General features: G+C 48.9%; 1 protein-coding gene across 2 annotated transcripts in view; it reads right to left on the bottom strand.

Moving 5' to 3' along the window:
• Positions 1-21,518, bottom strand: part of EPB41 (erythrocyte membrane protein band 4.1) — a 49,995-nt gene that overhangs the window by 9,648 nt on the left and 18,829 nt on the right. Inside the window, exons 11-15 of one of the 2 annotated variants that reach the window (XM_009888330.1) lie at positions 15,967-16,178; positions 14,139-14,195; positions 13,931-13,972; positions 12,989-13,051; positions 10,086-10,265 (exon numbers count right to left, since the gene is read on the bottom strand). In XM_009888330.1, coding sequence (XP_009886632.1) covers positions 10,086-10,265; positions 12,989-13,051; positions 13,931-13,972; positions 14,139-14,195; positions 15,967-16,178 — 554 coding nt within the window. The remainder of the gene's footprint in view (positions 1-10,085; positions 10,266-12,988; positions 13,052-13,930; positions 13,973-14,138; positions 14,196-15,966; positions 16,179-21,518) is intronic. The other variant, XM_009888331.1, reaches the window with a different exon arrangement.

Genomic DNA, 21,518 nt, shown 5'->3' with positions numbered 1-21,518 from the left:
GTCAACCTGCCAATTGCCAGAGATATTTGATAAATATTTATAAAAACATGAAATTACAGTGCACGCTAACTCCCTACAACCACCATAGAAAATGCTGGAAACTCCAGCTAGTTGGTACATCCCAGTCCCCTTCTTGACCAGTATGGCATTGCCATCGTTCCCACTGGCGCGTGTTATTAGGTTATCCCCAAACAAGTATCCACACAAGCTAACGGGCTCGGTGCGACCGTCTACAGATGCACAAGTAGATGACGTTGCTTTTGCAGCGAACCACACTCACCAGCGAGAACTCCCCGACCAAATGATGCTCAAGCTCACAGCCGTCAGAGCGCTTGGGTAAGAAGTATTACAAAGCAGAAAACAAGAGATTCATATTTTACAATACCTGCCACGCCTTACAGAACCACTTTGCCTTAAAGATAGAAGTTAAAAAGTTTAGAAGCCGTTCAACAAACCCTGGCGTTTGACAACAATGGCCATTACCTACGGATTTGCATTTTGGGGTTGATTGTTTCATTGCCATTGATGTGATCACAACATCCTGACCAGCCCCGTCAGACGACAGAAGGATAAAAGAGAATTTGACCAAAGTTAAAAGTAACGCTGGAAAATACACAGTGTGCTACAAACTTAAAAAGATTAACTCGCTGTCATGAAGGAGAACACCAACATATTACATGACACACAGCAGCCGCTTCCAATCCACTGCATCAACGACTTTGCAACATGAAACAACCTCAAGATCAAGACTTGAATTGCTGAAATAAGGTTGCTGAGGGATATGATTCCAGAAGCATTTCTCTCCCTAACCACCCTGACCCCCTTTCCCCATCCCTTTTGTGGGGCAGGTACCCTCGGATGGGAGGGGGGCACCAAGCTGCGCTCTTCTCACCCCAAATTTCCCTCCGCAGGGAAAAAAGCTGCAAGCGGCATTGCAAACGTTGCCTCCGACGTAGCGCAGCAGCAAGAAGCGAAAGGAGTGGGGATACCGTCAGGGTTTATAACCGACATCGCTTCCGTGCTGCTGCATTTCGCTTCCTTCATTTCCCAAATGGAGTTACAGCCCCGCGCCGGTGCCGGGCTCGCCCGGCAGAGCAGCAGCACAAACCTCGTGCCGCTCCAGCGCCGCCAGATTTGCTTTGCCGTGATTGCTCGTGACCCCACAGAACGAGCCAAATGGCTTATCCAGGAGTGTAAATAACCTGACAGAAGAAAAGTTGGGAGTTAAAATGAAAACCGGCTCTTGATACAGCCTCTAGACACAACCTCGGGCAGCTTCACCCCGAGCAGGGGCTCGCATTGTATCACCAAGCAGAAAGGCGGTGGTTAATTCCGACCGTGGGTTTTTTTCCCACTTACAAAACCAGAAAGGAGCATTTTTGTCCTCAAATGAATACAGTGTGCGGGGCAGCGGCTCTCGCAGTCGCATTGCACAGGATTTGCGATGCTTCTGCTCTCAGGACAACTTTCTGCAAACGATTTTTCCTACCGTTGGGTCTCGGAAGCAAAGAGGGAGAACGCGGTAGTGTCACATCAAGTATTTGGCCGAGGGCTGAACCTTTTGACCCCTCTGCTAACAAAGCCTTTCTTAAACCCAGCTGGATTTAATCCTCAATCGAATTATTCTGGGCTGTTTGAGAGCGTGCCTTGCGTGCCCCTTCTCCCCAGGAGCAGCAAAGCCACCGCAGACCCAACACCCTGAAGGCAGCCGGTAACGACCCGGGGTCTGGTGGCTCCTGGTCTGAGAAAGCAATGCCAAGGGTTAGTCCGAGGAAGTCATTAACACAGGTTTGTCGTTAATAAGCAGTGGAAAGAAGAAATCTGATTTGCAATAACATTTATTAATGATAAATGTACATATTTACAAAGAAAAATCTGAGAAAAAATACAAAACCAAAAAAGTGTTCCAAAAGAGAGCATTTTAGGTAAAAAAGAAAGTGGTTTTAGTCCCCATAAACTGATTCAACACGACCGCGTACCACTGCTAGGAGATCCCAGAGTGGCACAAACCAAGGCTAACCCTTCCCTCCAGCTTCACAAACCAAGACAGATGCCAACAGGGGCACAAGAGAAACCACCGCTCTCGGGTTCTCCAATGTCATCCATTAGTAAGTCCAGACCAAAGAGTTTCTAAACGAACCCATAACCCTTCTTTGGGCTAAATTTTTCGGGGAAGCATCCTACCTCAGTCTGTAGGTCAGAACAGGCGCCATCAATTCATGACCGGGAAAAACGAAAACCCAGCAAACCAGTGGAATAATTCTCAAGAGTGCCAAATTATTGACCCTTACGTGAAGTGAAAGACACTCTACCCGTGAACCTTCCCGAGGAGCCCCGCGGCACGGACACAGCCAGCCCAGCCCAACCTCATTCCTGCAAACACAAACTACTCTCTTTTGGTACCACGCCGAGGAAATCCACCTCTCCTCATTATTTCAGGACAGGAGGCAAATATCGAGCACCTACTTTTTAGGGTCATCACTAGTAACTGCACAAACCGCAAGGGAGGAGAGCCGGTCCCAGCTAACCCTGTACCCTAACCTGACCTGCCCATGGTCCGCAGCTCATCTTCTGCTGACCCGCAGGGCAAAGCAGCCCACGGCAGGAGATGCAGGCAGCACCCTCACTTCTCTGTTCACTTTTAGTAATGGAAAAGAAAAAAGGGATGTTGTTTTACAGGAATGCACAACTGGAATATCACCGGTGAACGTCACTCACAGAGCCCGATACCTAACGCAGCCTCGGAGCGGGATGCGAATTTCAAGCAGTCGGCTCTGGCACACTCGCTGCTTCAAAATACTAATGCCCACCTTCTCCTAAAGCACAAGATTCTGCGTTTTAGCTGAAGTTCAGAAGAGCTGATCTCGGGGTAAGAAAATTTCAGAAAGTGAGTTTCAGGATTTCTCTCACGCCAGCCTGGATGAGGTTACGCGCTGCGGACGTTTCCAGCTTCCCTTCGGACGGGAGAACTCAGTTCTCCATCACTCCCAGACTGGCATTGCACCGGCCACGTACGAACGGGGCGCGTTAATCCCCCACCGCTCAGGATCAGTGACGGTGTCGGGGGACTGCCGGTGCTTTGCAGCGAGTTTGTTCCTGAGGATAAAAGGGAGGAAAGTACACGCGTTGGTTCCTTTACGAAAACCCTGAGAATTCTGCCCTTAAACGGAGCTAGAGCAAATCAACTCTCCCTGTGCACAGCTCCGACAGCAGGCACCCCGAAATCCCTTCTTCCAGCGCCGCATCCCGCACGGGCATCAAGGGAGAAGACCAGGAATCAACCAGCACAGCACCGACATGCGGGAGAGACATCACACACGGGAGAGAGATCTACGATGTGGAGGAACAAGACCTTACGTGGACTGCCACGGGGTATGTCTGTAATTCCCTCTGCAAACGGGGAAAAAAGCGGAGGAGCGAGCGGCAGAGGCGCTGGAGCACAGCGGACACATCACTGCGGTGTGGGATGGATAAGGTTTCTGTTCCTGATGAGCTACGGGCTTTCTCTGTCAGAACGAGATGCTATCCGCCCCGATGAATATAGATAACCGGCCTCTAAACTGACATGGAAATAGAAAGCGTTTGTTCAGTTTCTTTATACTCTGCAGTGACAATTGTTATATAAATCCCAAAAATGTTCCTGAGCATTCTCAGAATGTAAAGTTTCAAAGTTTTTTTGCTGGTGATAACCAGCCTTATCTCAAGATTAAAAAAAAGAAAAAGCGCAAGAGAGACGGTTTTAATTAAGAAGTTGGAGAACGGAGTTGAAGTGACTAACAGAGCGCATCTCTCGTCGCTCTGGGATAAGACACCCTGAGCGCTGTGTTCAAACGTCGCTCTGGACAAAGATTTTTAGGACTTCAGGTCCTTTGGAAAAGGTAGACAGAGCTACAGAAACCATGGCTTTGCCAATGCCACTGGTATGGCTTCAAAGTGCTTGTCGTCGGCGCAGCCGGACAGCACGTGGTGACCTCAACGGTGCCCAACGCAGCGCCACGGCACCGAGCCCGAGCGATGGCTTTTGAAACGAAGCAGGTGAGTGTTCAAGATGTTCTTCTCCAGGAAATACGGACAGCAAACGGATAGAGAGAGAGAGATCTGGACAACTCCTGTCCCTTCCCTCTCCGCGCCAGCTTGGGGAGAACGAACAGTCCCTGTTTTTCATCGTGTCTGTTCCAATTTTGGGAAGGAGATTCAGGCGGGGGAATCCCAGCCAGAAGCATCCCCCCGGCTTCCTCCATCCTGCATCTTCCGCACAGCACATGGCACCTCAGCATCCTTTCCCCCCTCTCCCACCTCGCCTCTCCAGGGGCAAACCTTCTCCAGGATGTCTTTCCTAAACTTCCCGCCGAGCTCGCTGGAGTTCACGCACATCCTAAGGTGTATTCCCAGGACGCAGCCCCGGCCGGCCGTGCCGGTGCCGAGCGGGCAGGCAGCAGGCAGGCAGCGGGCAGGCAGCGGGCAGCTCTCCTTCCTTCGCACCAGAGTATGCCTGTACAACAACCTGTACGACTTCTACACTTCCAACCGCTGAAAGAGGAAGACTGTGTATTAAAGGCAGTGTATTAAAAAGGGAAGGATAGTTTCCGATGAAAATCAGCGTCCTCACAAAACAAAGTCCTAAAGGCACAAACCGGTGAACTAATCAGAGCAGGTTACAAGAGTCATCGGAAAGATTCCTGCGAGATTAAAAGGAAGGGTTTTTCACTAGCTACCTAAGTTTCTGAGACAGCGTTTAGAGAGCCCCGACCTGTGCGCTGAAAGCAAGAGAGGCGGCTCAAATGGTCCGTGATACCCCACGGTCCTTCACATCAGACAGCACATGCCATATTTGCCTTACGTCTTTTTCCTGCAAGCTTACCTGCTAGCTTCCTAAATAACGCTGCTCACACAGGTACAGATTTATAAAGGGCTATAAATACACGTATTTATATATATTCACACACTTTAGTCCCTGCAATAAAGGTTTACGCCTTTCGCTTCTGTGCTGCTGGAGCAGCTGCCAACACTGATGGCACTGGTGGCTGTTCTCAGAAGTAATTGTGTCTACACAATCCTCCAGGGAAAGCAACAGAAAGCAGATTACTACCGAAAGGAGAAGCGGATCCCGTAATTACTATATACAGAAAAGAAACCCCTTAGACACAAAGTCCCACCTTCCCTCCAGCTCGCAAACCGGTTGTGCTCAGCCCAGCTGGGCAACTCATCCTGGAGCCGACGCAGCCCAACCAGGGAAACTGGGATACACAGGAGCATCATCCAGACATTTACATTTGTAGGCAACACACAACAAGCGGCATGCAACGGTTTTGTTAGAGAAGTCAAAACAATCGATGGCTTTAACATTAGAAGCGTGTCCCGACGTGGTCAAGTCAACATGCTACCGGAGGAGACGTACCTAACAGCAGGTTACTCCATTCCTGTGACCTAAGTGAACATGCGTCGGTTAGTTCAACACAGATTTCCAAAAAAAAACCAACCAACCCACATCTGAAGTGCACCAAGACCACCAGATTCAGAAAAAAAAAAAATATTATTAATCTACATTTACAATAAATATTTCCTTGCAACGGGTTTTCTCCCATAACACGGTGTGTTTTCTTGCAAAGGAGGACAGGGAAACTGCGGTGCTTTGCAAAAGGCTTCCCCCCCGCCGGGAAACCGGCAAGCTGCCCGTCCCTGTCTCTAAGTTAACACTAACATCGGCATTGATAATCAACATTTTTTATTTAAATGCCAATCTTGATTTCCTAGAAAAGGAGTGGTTATGGATTAGATTCAGCAGATCGCTGCAAAGCCTCTTTGGGATCAGTACCAAACGTTCTTCAGCTTGTGAAGGCCCACATTTGACACAACAAGCTTAAAAGCAAGTCTTCAGCAATTCCTAGGGGAAGTCTACAGGGGCTGAAGAAGCAAACGTCTCCTCCCACGGATTTACGCTCCCCGTCTGCCCTCTCACAGCAATCGGGAACACGGTTCAGAGAATTGCCTTTCGCACGCTAGGGAACTTCAGAATGGACCTGGCAATCCATGACCACTCCTGCCAGGTCCCGGATCACAGCTACACAATGACACACAGCGGCACGAACACGACGGTCGCGGGACGTCCCTCCCCGGGACAGCGAACTACAGAGATCAAAGACCAGGACAAGGAAGATGCAGCGGAGGCTACGGCCAAGAAATTCAGGAGCTTTGGTCTTGAGGTTTCAACACGACCCTGTTGCCACTCAGAGAAAGAGCAGCCACCAAACAGTCAGCGCTACGACCAGGAGAAAGGACATCATAAAGGGAACACGTGGAGAAGGAAAAATGCTAGAGTACAGCTGACACTTTTTGAGTGATTTCTGCTCTTCAGGAATTGGAATAGAAACCTTTGGAAGAGTTTCTTCACTTGCTTGCCGGGCAAAGGCTGTCTCAGTAGGTATCTCCTGCTTTTTTAGTTTGTCTTCATCCTGTACTAACAGAGGACGCTCCTGTGTCTGCTTTCGTGGTAGAAGATCAAGAAAGACAGAGAGAGATGAACAAAAATGACAGATGGAAAGTGCCCAAAATGATACTTGGAGGTGTGCAAAGCGTTAGGACAGCCTTCCTCTCAACGGAAAAATAAACTATGCTGGAGAGCAGAGCCGCTGGTGGCTTGGGTCACACCAGCCTGAGCTACAAAATCCAGTTCTCTCTGCAGAGCTCATGAACATCTGGATCAGGATCGTGCGCGTTTCGTCACAAATCTCTGGATCATGACCACGCGCGTTTCGCACCTGCCCTCCCAGGACGGCGTGCGCTCAAAACCTACCGAAGTGTTTTGGAATTGGAACGGTTGGGAAAGCGAGTCTGAGGCATTAGAAATAGAAATGGTGTAGTACAAAACGCGGTCTTTGACAGCTTCCTATTCTACAGCGCCCTTAAAAAACAGCGCCTGTTAAATACCGTTGAACATCCAGACTGCAGCGCAGATACAAAATGCTTGGTCAAAGTTCTGACGACAGTATCAAAATGTCAATTGTTTCAAAAATTCTACCGCAACAAGTGAAAAACTGTCACGTCTTAGAAACCCCGAGCGTGGAACAGGTGGGACGGCGGCAGGAGCTCTGCGACCTCCTTCAATTTTCCACCGCATTTGAGCACTTTTGTTTCTGGAGTCTAAAGGATGTAAAAAAAACCAGACCGAGTAAATCACCCACGGAGGAGCATGCAAGGGCTCTAGCGCTTTCGTTGAATAAAGAGAAGATTGTGGGAAATGTTGCTGTTTAGTAACTCTCCATCCCTTCAGTTTGCCAGCCCTGGTGAAACCCAAGTGCACCTTAGGAGAGGAAGAACTTGGCTCTGAGCTCTCTCAGCTGAGCTAGCCGCCTCTGATCAGTGCGGTATTTTGGGACCGGTTCTTTGCACACCCCTAAGTGATGAGTATTGGGGAGAAAGTAGCTGGGAGACTGGGTAGCAAAACAAAATATAAAATGCAAGAGTAACATGATCATTAAAACAAACAAACAAACAAAAACGGAAAGAAAGACAACATAAAAAGAACAGGGTACGGTTAAACTTTCATAATTGCTTTTCTCTCCGAATACACGGTTATATCTTTTCATGCAGCTTTTTCGAACCAGCCATGCACCAAAATAAGCAAAATCGAAAGCTGCAAAAGCTGCAGCAGTGCAAAAGTCCTCTCGGTGTGAGTTATGAAACTACTTCGTGTAGCCAAAAGAAAAACAAATGTTATCCAGCGGCTGCTGTTGAGTTTTCGCTTGGTGCCATTGCAATAGCAGAAGTCTGGTTCAGAAGCACATATCAGAACAGCAGCTTTACCTCAAGCCCACCAACCTGTCTCTCAGAAGATAGGAGAGTGACTTTCTTGACCTGGACACACAAAGCGTGTTAAGGTTCAGTTGTTTTGAAATAACACATATCGGTACAGCAGAAAAGCAGCCCCTGGCAGAACACCCTCCGGCCACTACGGCGGGGTGAAGATACCACCACGAACGGGAGAAACGGGATTTCCCATCCTCAAACGCGTGCAGGTGAAGGAAAAACCCCCTCCCCTGGGAAGTGCCTCTCAAAGATGCATTTCTGGAAGGTCACAGCAGAACGTGTCCACCTTCGCCTCAGAGCAACACCACTTCAGAGAGGATCGGATTAAGAGGGAATTTCCAGAAATGCAAATCCGGGGCTGACACCACCTCTCACGTCGCTGTGGACCGCTGCAGCCTTAGATGGGGAAAGCCCACACCATCCAGTTATCGTCAACAGCAGTCCCCCCCGAGACCTCACAAGGTGAGCACCTTGCAAGAAATTCTTCATAATAACCAAGAACATCGCTCTTGAACGGCAGTTGTGGAGCCGGAGAGCCCCTGCTCTATCTCACCCGCACATCCATAAACCACACGGCACCGTGGGCAGAGCTCCGCATCGCTCTGCTGCCCAAATTCCTGCCGAATCTACTCAGCAACCACAGAGGAAAGCCCATCCATGTGTTAAACAGGGTAATTCCAAGGATAATGATCAACCCTCAGTAGTTCATTTCAGGGGTTTTGTTTTTCTATTAGGAAAAAAAAGCCCTATAATTGTCATGGCTTTTCTCTACGCTTTGAGGAGTCTGTAGTAAAACTGGATGTTAAAAAAAACCCCTTTGCACATGTTCTGATAACCCTCTGTCCACTGCAAGATTGTTTCTGTTTGAAAAGTTATCTCCCTTGCAATGGTTTGAAGATGGAATCATAGAATCACAGAATGGTTTGGGTTGGAAGGGAGCTTGAAGATCACCCAGTCCGACCCCTTGCCCTGGGCAGGGACACCTCCCCCCAGCCCAGGTTGCTCCAAGCCCCGTCCAACCTGGCCTTGAACACCGCCAGGGATGGGGCAGCCACAGCTTCTCAGGGCAACCTGCCCCAGGGGCTCACCACCCTCACAGGGAAACATTTCTTCCTGATATCTCACCTCAATCTCCCCTCTTCCAGTTTGAAGCCATTCCCCCTCGTCCCATCACTCCATGCCCATGTCACAAGTCCCTCCCCAGCTCTCCTGGAGCCCCTTTAGGCACTGGAAGGGGCTCTGAGGTCTCCCCTTTTTCGCCTTCTCCTCTCCAGGCTGAACCCCCCCAACTCTCTCCCGCGAACTTCTCTGCGGCGCTGTGGGCAGGAAGGGGAGAAGCTACGCTTAGACCAGGAGAGCGTCTGCCACTGCCACCACTAGAGCCAGGATGCGATTTTTCAGTTGTAATGAAAAATTGCATTTATTTAAGAGACCGTTTACCACGGGCTCTAACTACAGTTTTACTCACAGGCTTCAAATCTGAGCCAGGTAACCCCAGCGTTACATGTAGAAGCTGTCTGTTACCCAAGAAGAAACCAGTTGGCAGACAGGTCTCTGCTGCTCCACCTTGGTTTCTTTGCAAAATTACCTTTTTAAGGGAATTAGAAGGGAAACTGTGAAGGTACATGGCTACTAACATACAGACACTGTTCCCGTAAGGAGAAAGATCCCCATCACGTATGAACAGCTCTGCTGTAGCCACCTGAGGAGTCTTCTTGAAGCCTCCACGGCAGAGCAGCACCTGCAGATCCCAATGCAAGACTAAACCCAATGACATACTGGGTTAACTGGAGAATACGGTGACTCTTGAAAATTGACACCATCCTAGTGCTTCTCCACTGGGTTACCTGCAGTATTATCTCAGAAGTAATAATTCCCTTCAATTTAGGTTTTTGGGTTTTTTTTTTTTTGGAGGGGGGGGCGGTTCCACATTTTGGGGAGACACATTCCCTGGCACCGGGAATACGTCAGTCCCCAAAACAGCCACGTGAAGTGAAGTCTAACATCACGGATGACAGCAGCGCTTGGAAAAACAGCATCAAAACCAGGTGAAGAATTCCTACATTATTTTCTACCAAAACCGAAAATCACATTTTTACGATACGACGACTAAAGCATCACTTCTCTCAGAGACCATTACACATTTTAAAGCCAATATTAACTATTAAAATTCAATATCACTAAAAACTACGGGGAGCTGAGGCTGAACCCCGGGTTGCAAAGCTGTGCCACAGAACAACGCAAGTGCACCCACACCCCCGCGCCGCCGAGGTACTCACTCCATCCGCTCCCGTGGGAATCTGCCCATTGACGTTGAGGGTTCGGAAAGGGGAGTGAGTGGACAAACGTTTGTCCCATTCACTCGGCCGAGGCTCCGGGACGGACTCCATAAAGTTCTTCTTCAACTCACTGATGTTGGCGTGATGCTTCTTTATTTCTTCTTGGGTCTTATCTAGATCCTATTAGTAAAAGGACAGGATAAATGAAGAGCCACGGAGACGAACCTGCGCTTGCCTAGGCTGCCGCATAGCAAAGCTGCGCTCAGCGGAGTTGTTGCCGACTTCCATCAATTGTGCTCACACTGCAAACACACAAAGGGAACGTCCTCTCTCCTCTTTCCTCTCGTATTAATTGGGATAAACTGCCATCGGCACGGAGTGGGGTCTCCTCCAGGAGCGGGACATGCCATCGGTTCACCTCAAGCTACAGCAGAGGAGATGACAGCGGAGGTGTCATCTCATGGGCTTTCCCCACATGGCATTTTTATAAGTTGCAAGACCACGTTTGTTTGGGTTATTTAATTTAATGCCTTTCAATTGGGTGGGTTTGCTCTCTTTTCCCTCTGCTAGCCTGACCATTCACGGGTATAAATGCAATTAATATTTAAGAAAATGTTTTCCCCATTTTATTTATTCCCTTCATACCTATTCTCTTCCATCCTACCGGGAATTATCTTTGGTTGCAGAATACCCCCGTTACCATTTTTCCCTCCCTCTCATCTCTTCCCTCCAGGAGCTACCGCAGGAGGTTTTAGACTTCTGCAATGAAGATGAGATGACAGCCCTCCAAAAATCAAACTGAGTATTTACTTTAGGCCGGATCAATCGAGAAACTCCTGGAAAAAGCCAGATTTCTGCTCTGTGATGCCGGTTTACAGCAGAAGCGCACAGACTTCAAGGCAAGTCAGCTCTCTTCAACTTGTTTAAAAATAGCTTTTCCTTGCAAGCAAAACAGAGTTGGGTGAGAACAAAAGCTTTCGCATGAAAAAGGCTTAAGCCAAACAACAACTTTTCTGGACAGTGCCAAAAAGCCGCAAGCCTCACCCGTCAGAAAGGGGGAAATTAAGGTCAGTAAAAGCATCACTGGGAAATCTCACTATTTCTGTGCTTTCGGTTGGTACTCAGCCCATCGATTTTAGAAGACGGGAGAGCGAATGCATCCCCTAAAGGAGGTGTCGTCCCCCAAAAATCTGCGTCCCCGCAGCTTCCCCAGGACACACCGCCCTCCCTCCGCAGGGCTACAGCCCCAAATGCCTCGTTAACAACATTTGCTCTTTTTGGCACGGTTCTGTGGTGGTGGGGAAACCAGTTTTGGCATCCGTTTTGGATGAAAGCACAAGGCAAGTGCCTGCTAGTTAGGGGGCGACAAAAAAAAAAGCACAAATAGGTGTGTGGAGGACTCCAGGGTAGAGCCCTCCCCGGGTCCAGGAGCTCTACAGCTGCTCCTGGTTTAGAGAAGAGAGAAAGACCACCTTGGCTATCCACCACTGCGCAAGAGCTGGTCCCGGGAGGGTTTGCAGAGAAGCCAAAGCCACGAGGAACTACGTGGAGCCACAACGGGTCTTGAAAGCATCTGGAGGAACAAGCTCGCCACGCGCGAACGCTTTTCCTCCCGTCTCGCCCTTTTTTGTAAGAAGACCGGAGCCGCGGGTTATCGAGCAGGGAGCGTTAAAAACGGCCTTCAATAAAATCAAGCGGCAGCTTCGGGAGTATGAGGTCTGCTGGAAAAAACGTCTGATCTGCCAAACGCACCGATTAAAAAAAAATAAAAATAAAAGGGATAAAAGGAGTGAGCTGCTGGGGTCAGCTCTTTTCTAGGGGAGGGCTGGAGAACCTGCAACAGAACCGTCGGGGAGGGCGGCGGAGAGGGAACGGGCCGGGTGGCAGAGCCAAGTATTGCACTAATGGGAAAAAAGGGGTTTAGAAGCGATGAAAAAGCTCTGTTTGGGGTTGGGGAGATGGAGATGCTCGAGTTGGGCGGAAGAAAGCAACAGGCAGAGTCTTTGCAGCGCTGCGGCGGCGGCCGAACCCTGCCCGTCGTGCCGCGGACCCTTCGCTCTGGGCTGAAAGCTCTAAGTTGTAGCAGTCAAAAAAAACAACAAAAAAAAAAGTCAAAAAAACCAAATTAAAAAAAAAAACAAAAAACAACACCCCAAAGCTGCAAAAATTTTAAAATTGAATTAGGAGAAGGCAATTAGTACACTTCAACTTTCAAGAGATACCAACAGGGAAACCCTACTGGCTGCTGGTGCTGCAAGTCTGAGTAGAAACACGTAACACAGAGTATCAGAAGCCACAAAACGTCTTCCGTTAACACAACGTCTTAAAAAACACTAAAATATACGATTGGCGTAGTCTGTTCGGAGACCGTGTTTGGGCGAAACCCAGTGCGAAGGGCTCCCAAAGATGAAGGGAACAGCGGTAACGTGGAGGGACGAAACGGCTTCTCGCCCGCTCGCAACCCACCCGCGGCCACGGAGGTGACAACTCCACCCGCGGCTTCTCCTGAATTTTGGGATTTCACACACTGTCTTCTCCCCCAGGAACATAATTTCTTTCAAGCAAGGAGAAACTTGTAAATGAGCCCCCTCCCCATCCCCAATTCATACCAGTGTGGGCGCCCAGCGGGTCCCAGAGCAGACCTGAGCTCTGCCAATCATATATTTTGGGTAAGTATGAGAGAATGAAAGTCACAAGAGGTAGAAGGAAGAATGCCTGCGCATCGTCATGTTTACTGTTACCATGCAAAAGCGTATTTAAAAAAAATAAATAAAAAAATAAAGGTCTTTCATGCAATGGCATGCAAAAACAAAGGCAGCAGCAGAAGAGGAAGAAAAAAGTTCAGCGCAGATGCAGAAGGTCTAGGCAAACGCAACTGAAAAAAGCTTCAAGTTCATACAAACCTCCAACATTAAATTGCTATGCCTGATATAAATGTTTTCACCATCTAGCCTCTTTGATCTCTTCTGTGAAAATGAAAGAAAAGGGGGAAACACGACAAAACAACAAAAAAAAGAAAAAAGAAAAAAGAAAAGCACAAAAAATTAAAAAGTTGTTCTTGCGGGATCGACAAATTGGCAAATTAAAAAAGTTAACGTAAAGGTTGGGAGCGCAGCGCCGGGCCAGCGTGGGGTGGGGACCCAGCCGCGGGGACGTCGGCGTGGGGCCACCACCGGGAAATGGGGGTTCTTGCTGATGGAGAATGGGGCGATGCAATGAGTCCTTTAAAGAGACAGCTCCCAGGGCGCCGCCGGCTTTTGCCTCGGTTTATATCGCTCGCCACAAAGAGACAAGCTTCCCGGCTTTCTGCGGAAGCCCCGCACCAAGTCACAACTTCCCATCCCCGGTGGCGACGGGTGCCCACCCCGCTGCACGCGGCCGTGCCGCCCGGTGGAACCTTTACGAGGTCTCAGCACACACAGTGACTGCGTCTTAACCACCTCTCCCATCCTGGCTATGTCCCCTAAGACTCAATCGATACCAAAAAAGCATTTTTTTTTTTTTTTTTTTTTTGGCATTTCCTGGAACGCACACTATAGTTTCCTTTGGTTTCTAATTAAATTTGTTACGGAGAAGCGGGGATAAATTTGATAAATCAAACCAAGTGTGTTCCTCTCGCACATTCAACATGCAGAATTTTAGCAATCAGACTGACTACGGGGCAAAAAGCTGCTCATTTTGAAATCAAATATTTGATAGTTGCAGTTGAAAAAAAAAAACCAAAAACCAAAACAAAATCCCCAACCCAAAGCACAGGAAGAAATTGGAGCACTGTCTTTTTAAACAGGTTACAGATGCACGAATGAGATGGCAAATTTGTTTGGTGAAAGTGTAAAAGGGCTAACCTTCCTCATTCTTATCAGTTCTTCCTCTTTTTCTGCAGGCTGCTGCTGTGGGGCAGTGATAAAAAAAAAAAAAAAAAAAAAAAAAAAAAAAAAAAAAAAAAAAAAAACAAAAAAGTTGTTGGTTCATTTAACTATGTTGAACCTCGCTGTTTAACCTTAAAAAAAAATAAAAATATGTGAGCAACCTAACTGAATTATTGGCACAAACCTGGGGCTGGTCACCATTCGTGGTGGGTACTGTGACCTCAATGTGCGTTTTCCTCACCTACATTTAAGAAATAAACGGGTAAAAACATTTCTTGTTAGTGGGCTTGTTTCAAGAGACCATTTAGTTTCAAAACACAGCTGCGTCTAAGTTGGTTTTGAAATTCTGGGTGAACATGCAAAAAACCAACATGCAGTCCTCCGGCCAGAGTTAATGACAGTCGGTTAGTTAACGGCACATCGACAATAATTCCTTCAGCTTGAGAATTATTTGCCTTTGAAACCAGTGCTCTCCAGTGCTTCTGAAGACGGGCTTCCCGCTTGCGTTAGCTTTGCCAGGCAACGTTTCCGAATCTCCTTTGCAGCTGGATCTCCCAGCGAAATCCGTACCGAAAGCCACATGCTCAAATTAACACGCGCCTTCTCAGAGACAGAAAGGTGTTACGCGCAGGTATTGCGTTCACAGGGTCAGTAAGAAGAGACCTATCTACAAAATCAAGCCTAACATCACGAATTAAGTTCTTAAGTAGAGAGCCAAGATTGTCTTAACACTTTTTAAGAAAGTATTTTAGGGAAATGGGATTGCCAAACGCTCCGAAGGCAAAAGCACCGGTGGGTGTTCAAAGAAGTGATGCAGCTATATATGAGAAACGGGGTAAATTTGGCACGTTCAAATCCACAATTTCCTCCCATATCTACATTTAAAGAAAAAAAAAAATAATCCAACGTTTAAGCACTTAGGAAAAAACCCTGTAATAAGTGAGATGGGATGAATAAAATAAACTTGTTCTCAGTTGAAGGCTAGGGAGGGCGAGCAGCCGCGCAGGAATGGCGTCAGAGGAACTGTGTACCGCGATGCACGCTCCGACGTGCCATCCTGAAGGTCTCTTCTGCCTTTTCTTTTAAAAATTACAGGTCACACAGGCCACGAATTCTTTTTAAAGCAACTGTCCTTTCTTCACCTTCATTTCCCAACCTTAATTAATAGTGATCTCCCCTGGAGTATGTCATACAAGACCCACTGCGTGATGTGTTATAGCAAAAATGTGGCTCCGGTAATGCTGAGATTACTCTTAATATGCAGAGTAATGTGAAAATTGTGTCTCGAGACATACACCTCTGCTGCAACACTGCAAGGGTTCAGTCAATAATATTCGCACAATATTAAGGGCACTGTAATACAACCAACATTTTTTCACATTATTTTCAGTTATGAGAAAAATACGCACAGATCAACATCAGCGGAGGTCTCAGACATTTGTAGAAAGCTCAAATAATGCTCAAAAAAAAAAATTTCGCTTGAACAATAAGCCCCCCAGGGTCTCAGCAGCGCCATTCACAACTAAAGTTTTAGTCCCATTTGTAGAAGCGTATGAACAGCTCTCCCAGAGAAAGCCTATCAACGTAAAAAACATTTGCCTTGAGATGCGGGGCTGCAGAGCAGATGCCTATCACTGGTTTCACTGGAATTGCTCCTGCTGTCATACCAGGAATCGGCAGAGAGAGCTTAGCAATGGCTGAGCTCTAAATTCAATTACCGTGAACCCGTGTGCAGTTCTCGCCAGCGTTTTTAACCATACATCGGTAAGTCGCATGTACTTTTGACTGCAACCACCAAAACCCAGCCGCCCCGGATCTCCTCCTCCCTCGCAGCCGGCGCGTCAGGGCTGGGATTGCCCCGGGATCCAGACCCCTGTACCTCATCCCACCCGATGCCCGGGAGAGGAATAAACCCCTCGGTGCCGGGCAGGGGAAGGTGCACAGAGCCGCTGCTGCTCCGGGGCGGTTTGCAGAGCCGATGCTCCAGCCCGGCACAAAGAGGTCTAACATACCTTTGACGCATCGGCTGCCTCCGGCTTGGCTTTCTCCGCTGGGATTTCTTGACCTCTCACATCAGGTTTTGCCGGTTCTTTTTCTACTTTAGAGGCAGCGACCACGTCCCTGGTGTCAGCCTTAGCTGGGACCGGCTCCGCAGCGTGGCTCTGAGCGATGGCCGGGGCAGAGGTGGGACGGGGACTCCTCTCGGGGGTTATCACGGCCACTGCTGAGGATGGGGGAGAGACAGACAGGGAGAAGGTTGAGAGTATGCAACGTTTCTGAAGTGCCGGGCAAAGTCTTTCGGAATTACAGTGCTGTCGTTTAAAAAGAAAGGGAGGAGGAGGAGGAGGAGGAAAAAAAGGGAAAAGAAATAAAGATGTTGAGCAAAGCAGCTTGTGCGTTTAGTACGGGGAAGTTGAGATTATTCTCCTTATGGTTTAAATAAAGTAAAACAAAACCCCACAACAGATGGTTTACAAAGAGCAAGCTTGCACTCTGCAGAGAAGCCACACCAGAAAGGCGAATCTGTTTTTGACACTGTGCCATCCATTTCTGGGTCCTTCGCACACAGCAGACACCAAAGTCCACCCCAACGCAGCCCTTCAAATAGAAACACTCAGAGCTGCGGTCAGTTCTCGACTCATTGGCACCTCCTCAACCGCCAACGGATGGTTTCTGGAAGGGCAACACAGGCTCTCCCCCTCATCTCCCCAATCTTTTCAGCAATTCAGACCAAAAAAAAGGACTCAACAAGCATTGCTCTATAAAACTTTACAGCAACTTCCAGGTGCGTTTCAAAGCAAGCTGGGGCTGTGTGTCCGACACGGGTATCTCCTGCTGCAGCCCGAGGCACCGCCGCGAGAAGATACCCAGCATCTCCAGATGGGTGACAGTGCAGAAATGAAGAGCATGCTGCCAAAAAAGCATCTTTCCAGAGGATGACGGTTTAAAAGACAAGCGCTAGGTACACACAAAATCAACTGCCTACTCTTTCCTTCGGTTCCTCATCTCCCAGGCAGTTCCCCAGCCCCGAAAAGCCTGACACCTCCAAAATATTCAAGCCAATACCGTGCGACAAAGCAAACCCCAATTAGTTCACTGTGGTTTTTATGGTCGTTCCACCAAAAATATATCTCGTCACCTGAAAGAACGTCTTTGACGTGGTCTCACATTCCTACAGTCACAGTTGACGCAGCAAGGGTCACGCTGTGCCCCGGCCAACACTGGGTTACCAGTGTCCGGCCAGCCAGTCAAAGCCACTAGAAAATTTGGCATTTAAAAAGAAATTGTAATTTTGAGTAACTCCTTAGTAAGAATTCTTGTTTTGCTGAAAAGATAATTCATCTGTGTGTATAAAGCATGTACAGAATAAAGTATTGTGTGTATAAACATCTGTGTGTATAAAACATACACAGAAAAAAGTATCCATGTGGCCAAGAACATACAAAAAGAACCTGATTTTTCAAAGACTGAAATCATGCTTTTAAGACAAGCTCCCAGACACCACATCTTGCTGAAAATCCACCCAAAAACCCCAAACCACCAGCGCCATCTCTGTTATCTCCCCCCCTCCTCGGCACGGCAGTTAATTTCTGTGAGCCAGATGTTGTGTTATCCTTTCGGAAGGACAACGGGTGCCGCGTCCCGGTGTGATTTATGCCACGGAAGCAGTGACAGCCGCCGGGGAGGTTGTACAGAGGGACGGTGAGACGGCAGGGACAGCCGGGATTAGGAGGATGCCGGGTGCGCAAAGCCATCGTGGTGGTACCTGACTCCTTCGGGATCGGCTCTAGTTCTCTCATCACCACCATTTTTTCTTCCTCCTCCTCCTCCTCCTCTTCAACTGGGCTTATCTCAACATTGCCAAGAGCACGTTTGGCTAAAAAAGTTATGGATGTGTTAAAATGCCACCTCGAAGATGAAGTAGCAAAGGAAACACTGCCCTCGGTAAATCCGCACGGCCACCTCTCCTGCTTCTCTCTCAGCTTCAGAGCACCAAGGCATGCAGGAAAAACAACAACAGACAGCAAGCTCTTCCTTTGCCATTCAACGGTGAGTTCTGCACTGTCCAGAACTGCTTTATTTTAGTTACGTTTTCCTGACCTGTGGCTATTTTGACATCCGACAATTTAAACCCAGTAAAAAAACCTGCTCCAAATGACGAGATTTAAAATCATCATCACCCCAGCCAAGAAAAGGGCCCTACAGGGAACAAAAGTGTCAAGAGGAAGAAAAAGCGCAAGAGGTGACTGAGAAGAAGGGGCAGCCGCAGAGGAGACCCCCAGGACGTGCTCGGCTCTGACACCACCTGATGGTCCGTCCCATGGAGTATCCTCCAGTGTAAGCGCTGGGGCTGGTTTAGTGTTTTTCATAATAATCACAGAATCACAGAATGGTTTAGGTTGGAAGGGACCTTGAAGATCATTGAGTTCCAACCCCCTGCCCTGGGCAGGGACACCTCCCACCAGCCCAGGTTGCCCAAGGCCACCTCCAGCCTGGCCTTGAACACCTCCAGGGATGGGGCCTCAACAACCTCTGTGGGCAACCTGTGCCAGTGCCTCACCACCCTCAGAGTGAAAAACTTTTTCCTAATGTTTAATCTAAACCTGCCCTCTTCCAGTTTGAAGCCATTCCCCCTCGTCCCGTCACTCCATGCCCCAGTAAAAAGTCACAGAGAAATCAAGAAAAGAGGTGAAGTTCCCAGTTACCTCCACAGCTTCAGTCTCTTCTTCCTGCAATGACTAACCAACTCTGCTTTTAATTACGCTTAGGCTGGATGTGTCTGCAGCAGTGAAGTCGCTCGGAGACCTCTCCCCAGCGAGAGAAGAAGCAGGCAAAGATATAAAGCAGAGAGTGGGTCACCTCCAGCAGTCCCAGAGCACACAACCTGATTTTCAGGCACCGGACGTTCCTAAAGCTCAGGGGAACGAGCTTTACAAGAGGGGACAGTGGCAGGGGGGGGGGTTAGGAGGCCACTGCACACTCACGTCAACACGCAGCCAAGCCACGGCACGGCACCTCCTCGTCTCACCCAGGGGCACACGCCGATTAAAGCAGCGCTCGCGTGTTGCAGCACACTTGCAAAGCCGGGTGTGATTTTAACGGCAACGAACACCACCGCAAACGATGCAACCTCTGTCCTACAGCACTGCATCACTTCAACCCAGCGGGTCCCGGCACAGGCGGCGGCGGGGGGAGCCGCACCGATGCCAAACGCCGCTGCGGCTGTACCTGACCGCGTCTGCAACAGCTCCGGTAACTTTGGCTTGGCAACGGGAACCTTAACCACCTCTACCTTCTCCTCCTCCTCTTCCTCCTCTGCAATGGGTTTCATTTCAAAAGTTTCAAGAGCGTGTTTGGCTAGAAAGAGGTTGGCACACGTTAACAGAGGGGTCGGAGAACCGCGCGGACACACGATGGTCACCGCAGCAGAGGAAAAGAGCGAGAGGAGATCCCTCTCTCCAGGGCAGCGGCTGAGAACAGCAAGGAGGTTTTTCAACCAGGCAGCTTAATAGTAATTCTTCATCGCACATCGGTCTTTCTAGTGCTGCCAGGCCCAGCGGTGTACTGGATGAGAGGGGAAAAGAACACCACAAGCGAAGGTTTGTGGGCTGGTTGCCCAGGCAGGGACACGTGGGGACAAGCGAAGGGCTCTCCAGCACGGTACGAGGACAGGCTCTGCCTGCAAAGCCTGGGGAGACGCAGGTGCCGGCTGGTAAAACCCAGGAAAACACACCCAGGCTCCTCTAGATGAAAAAAACCTATATAAAAGTGAGCAGCTTTAATTAAATGTACTTGGAGTGACCAACTTCAAATCTAAAAACTAAGATACAGCCATCTACCCCGGTGTCTTAAATGTTAATTCCACACCTTCTGTTTTTACAGCATCAGGCTTTCCCCGCCAGGCGATGCTGACTAGCGAGAATTCAAGGCAAGACAGCGGCGGGGAGACAGTCTGCCACGTCACTTTACGAAAGCTCGGTCTAGATTTCATACCAGAAAACCAGCGAGGTCAAAAGCGCGCTGTAAAAAAAGAAAATCAGGGTGGAAGAAGGGAAGTGGAGCAGTACACAATGCGTTTGCGTACGTGTTAACTCCAGCCCTAACACACCGCAGGCATTCGCTATTTAAGCGACAAAGACTACAAATATTTGACAACACCTCTGCTGTGATATGCTTATTAGTATTCAAATACGCTGTGTACCTACACACCTCTTAAGGGCATGAATATTTATTAATAGTATCTATCTTAAGAGAAATCCGAGCTCCGTGTAGCAAAATGGGCGGCATTTCTCAAACCGTCAAAAAAACCCCAGAAGAGGCTTAAAAAATGCCGAGCAGATCCCAGGATGAAGAATTTCAGCAGCTTTACAAGAAGTTTCAGGATCAAACTTCAAAGTTTCCTAAACCACATTTACAAAACCACCCAAATTTAGTAAGGACATATTTCTCAAGTGCCAGCACATCCTAAACTTTTCTCCAACTCGCCGCAAGAATTACAGGCTAACGAGGTGCAAGGTGAAAATTTAACAAGTCTCCCAGAGCTGGGGCTGTCTATTCTCTGACCGAGAAACTCTTCTTGCAAAGAAACGAAAACAGAAAGCTGCCAGATTTGGTGAAACTTGGAGTTGTCAGGAACAAGCATGTAAAGGATAGGAAAGGCGCTGCAGAGAGTTGTAGCCACCACCACAGCTATACCTGTCTTCTCTCGGATCTGATCCGCGGGTTTTGGTTCGGGAACCTCAACCACCACCACCTCCTCCTGCTTCTCTTCCTCTACGGCTCTGAACTCAACTTTTTGAGTCGCACGTTTAGCTGAAGAAATGGGGCACATGTTAACGACTGCCCACACAGCAGATGGAAAAAGGCTGCAGACTTCAATGGGGACAGAAGCGTTACATTCACAGGCTGCTCTTTTCCAAGCTCTGACATTTGGGTGCGGGATTGCAGCGGGGATTTCTCTGCTCATCTGGGGTCGTAACAGCCTACAGGGCACGGCCAAGGGCTGGTCGCCTCGATCCATGCATCGTGCCTGGGTAACCTCGCACGCCCGGACTGCGGGCAAACAGGCGTTTTGCTTTGCTGCGGTACGGAGCTCAAACCAAGCAGCCCTTTCCCTCCCAGCTCTGAGGCAAGAAGCCCATGCTCAGGGTGTCGCTGAGCCCAGTAAACCCACAGCAGGAGCAGGGACAGCCTGGCTGCTGGTGGCCACAGGGTGCTAGGACAGCCCTGCTCCCTCCCGGGTTGCAGAATGACCTCAGGGCTCAAAGCAACACTGTTCCTGCTCTGTCAGGTGCCCTCGGTGCAAAGGGATGCTCCGCTTTGCCCTGGACCCTCTCGATGCAAAGGGATGCTCCGCTTTGCCCTGGACCCTCTGGGTGCAAAGGGATGCTCCACTTTGCCCTGCATCCTCTCGGTGCAAAGGGATGCTCTGCTTTGCCCTGGACCCTCTGGGTGCAAAGGGATGCTCCGCTTTGCCCTGGACCCTCTCGATGCAAAGGGATGCTCCGCTTTGCCCTGGACCCTCTCGATGCAAAGGGATGCTCCGCTTTGCCCTGGACCCTCT

Source organism: Charadrius vociferus, unplaced genomic scaffold (assembly GCF_000708025.1).
Source record: "Charadrius vociferus isolate BGI_N301 unplaced genomic scaffold, ASM70802v2 scaffold877, whole genome shotgun sequence".
Taxonomy (NCBI): Eukaryota; Metazoa; Chordata; class Aves; order Charadriiformes; family Charadriidae; genus Charadrius; species Charadrius vociferus.
This window is presented reverse-complemented; position numbering and strand designations above follow the sequence as displayed.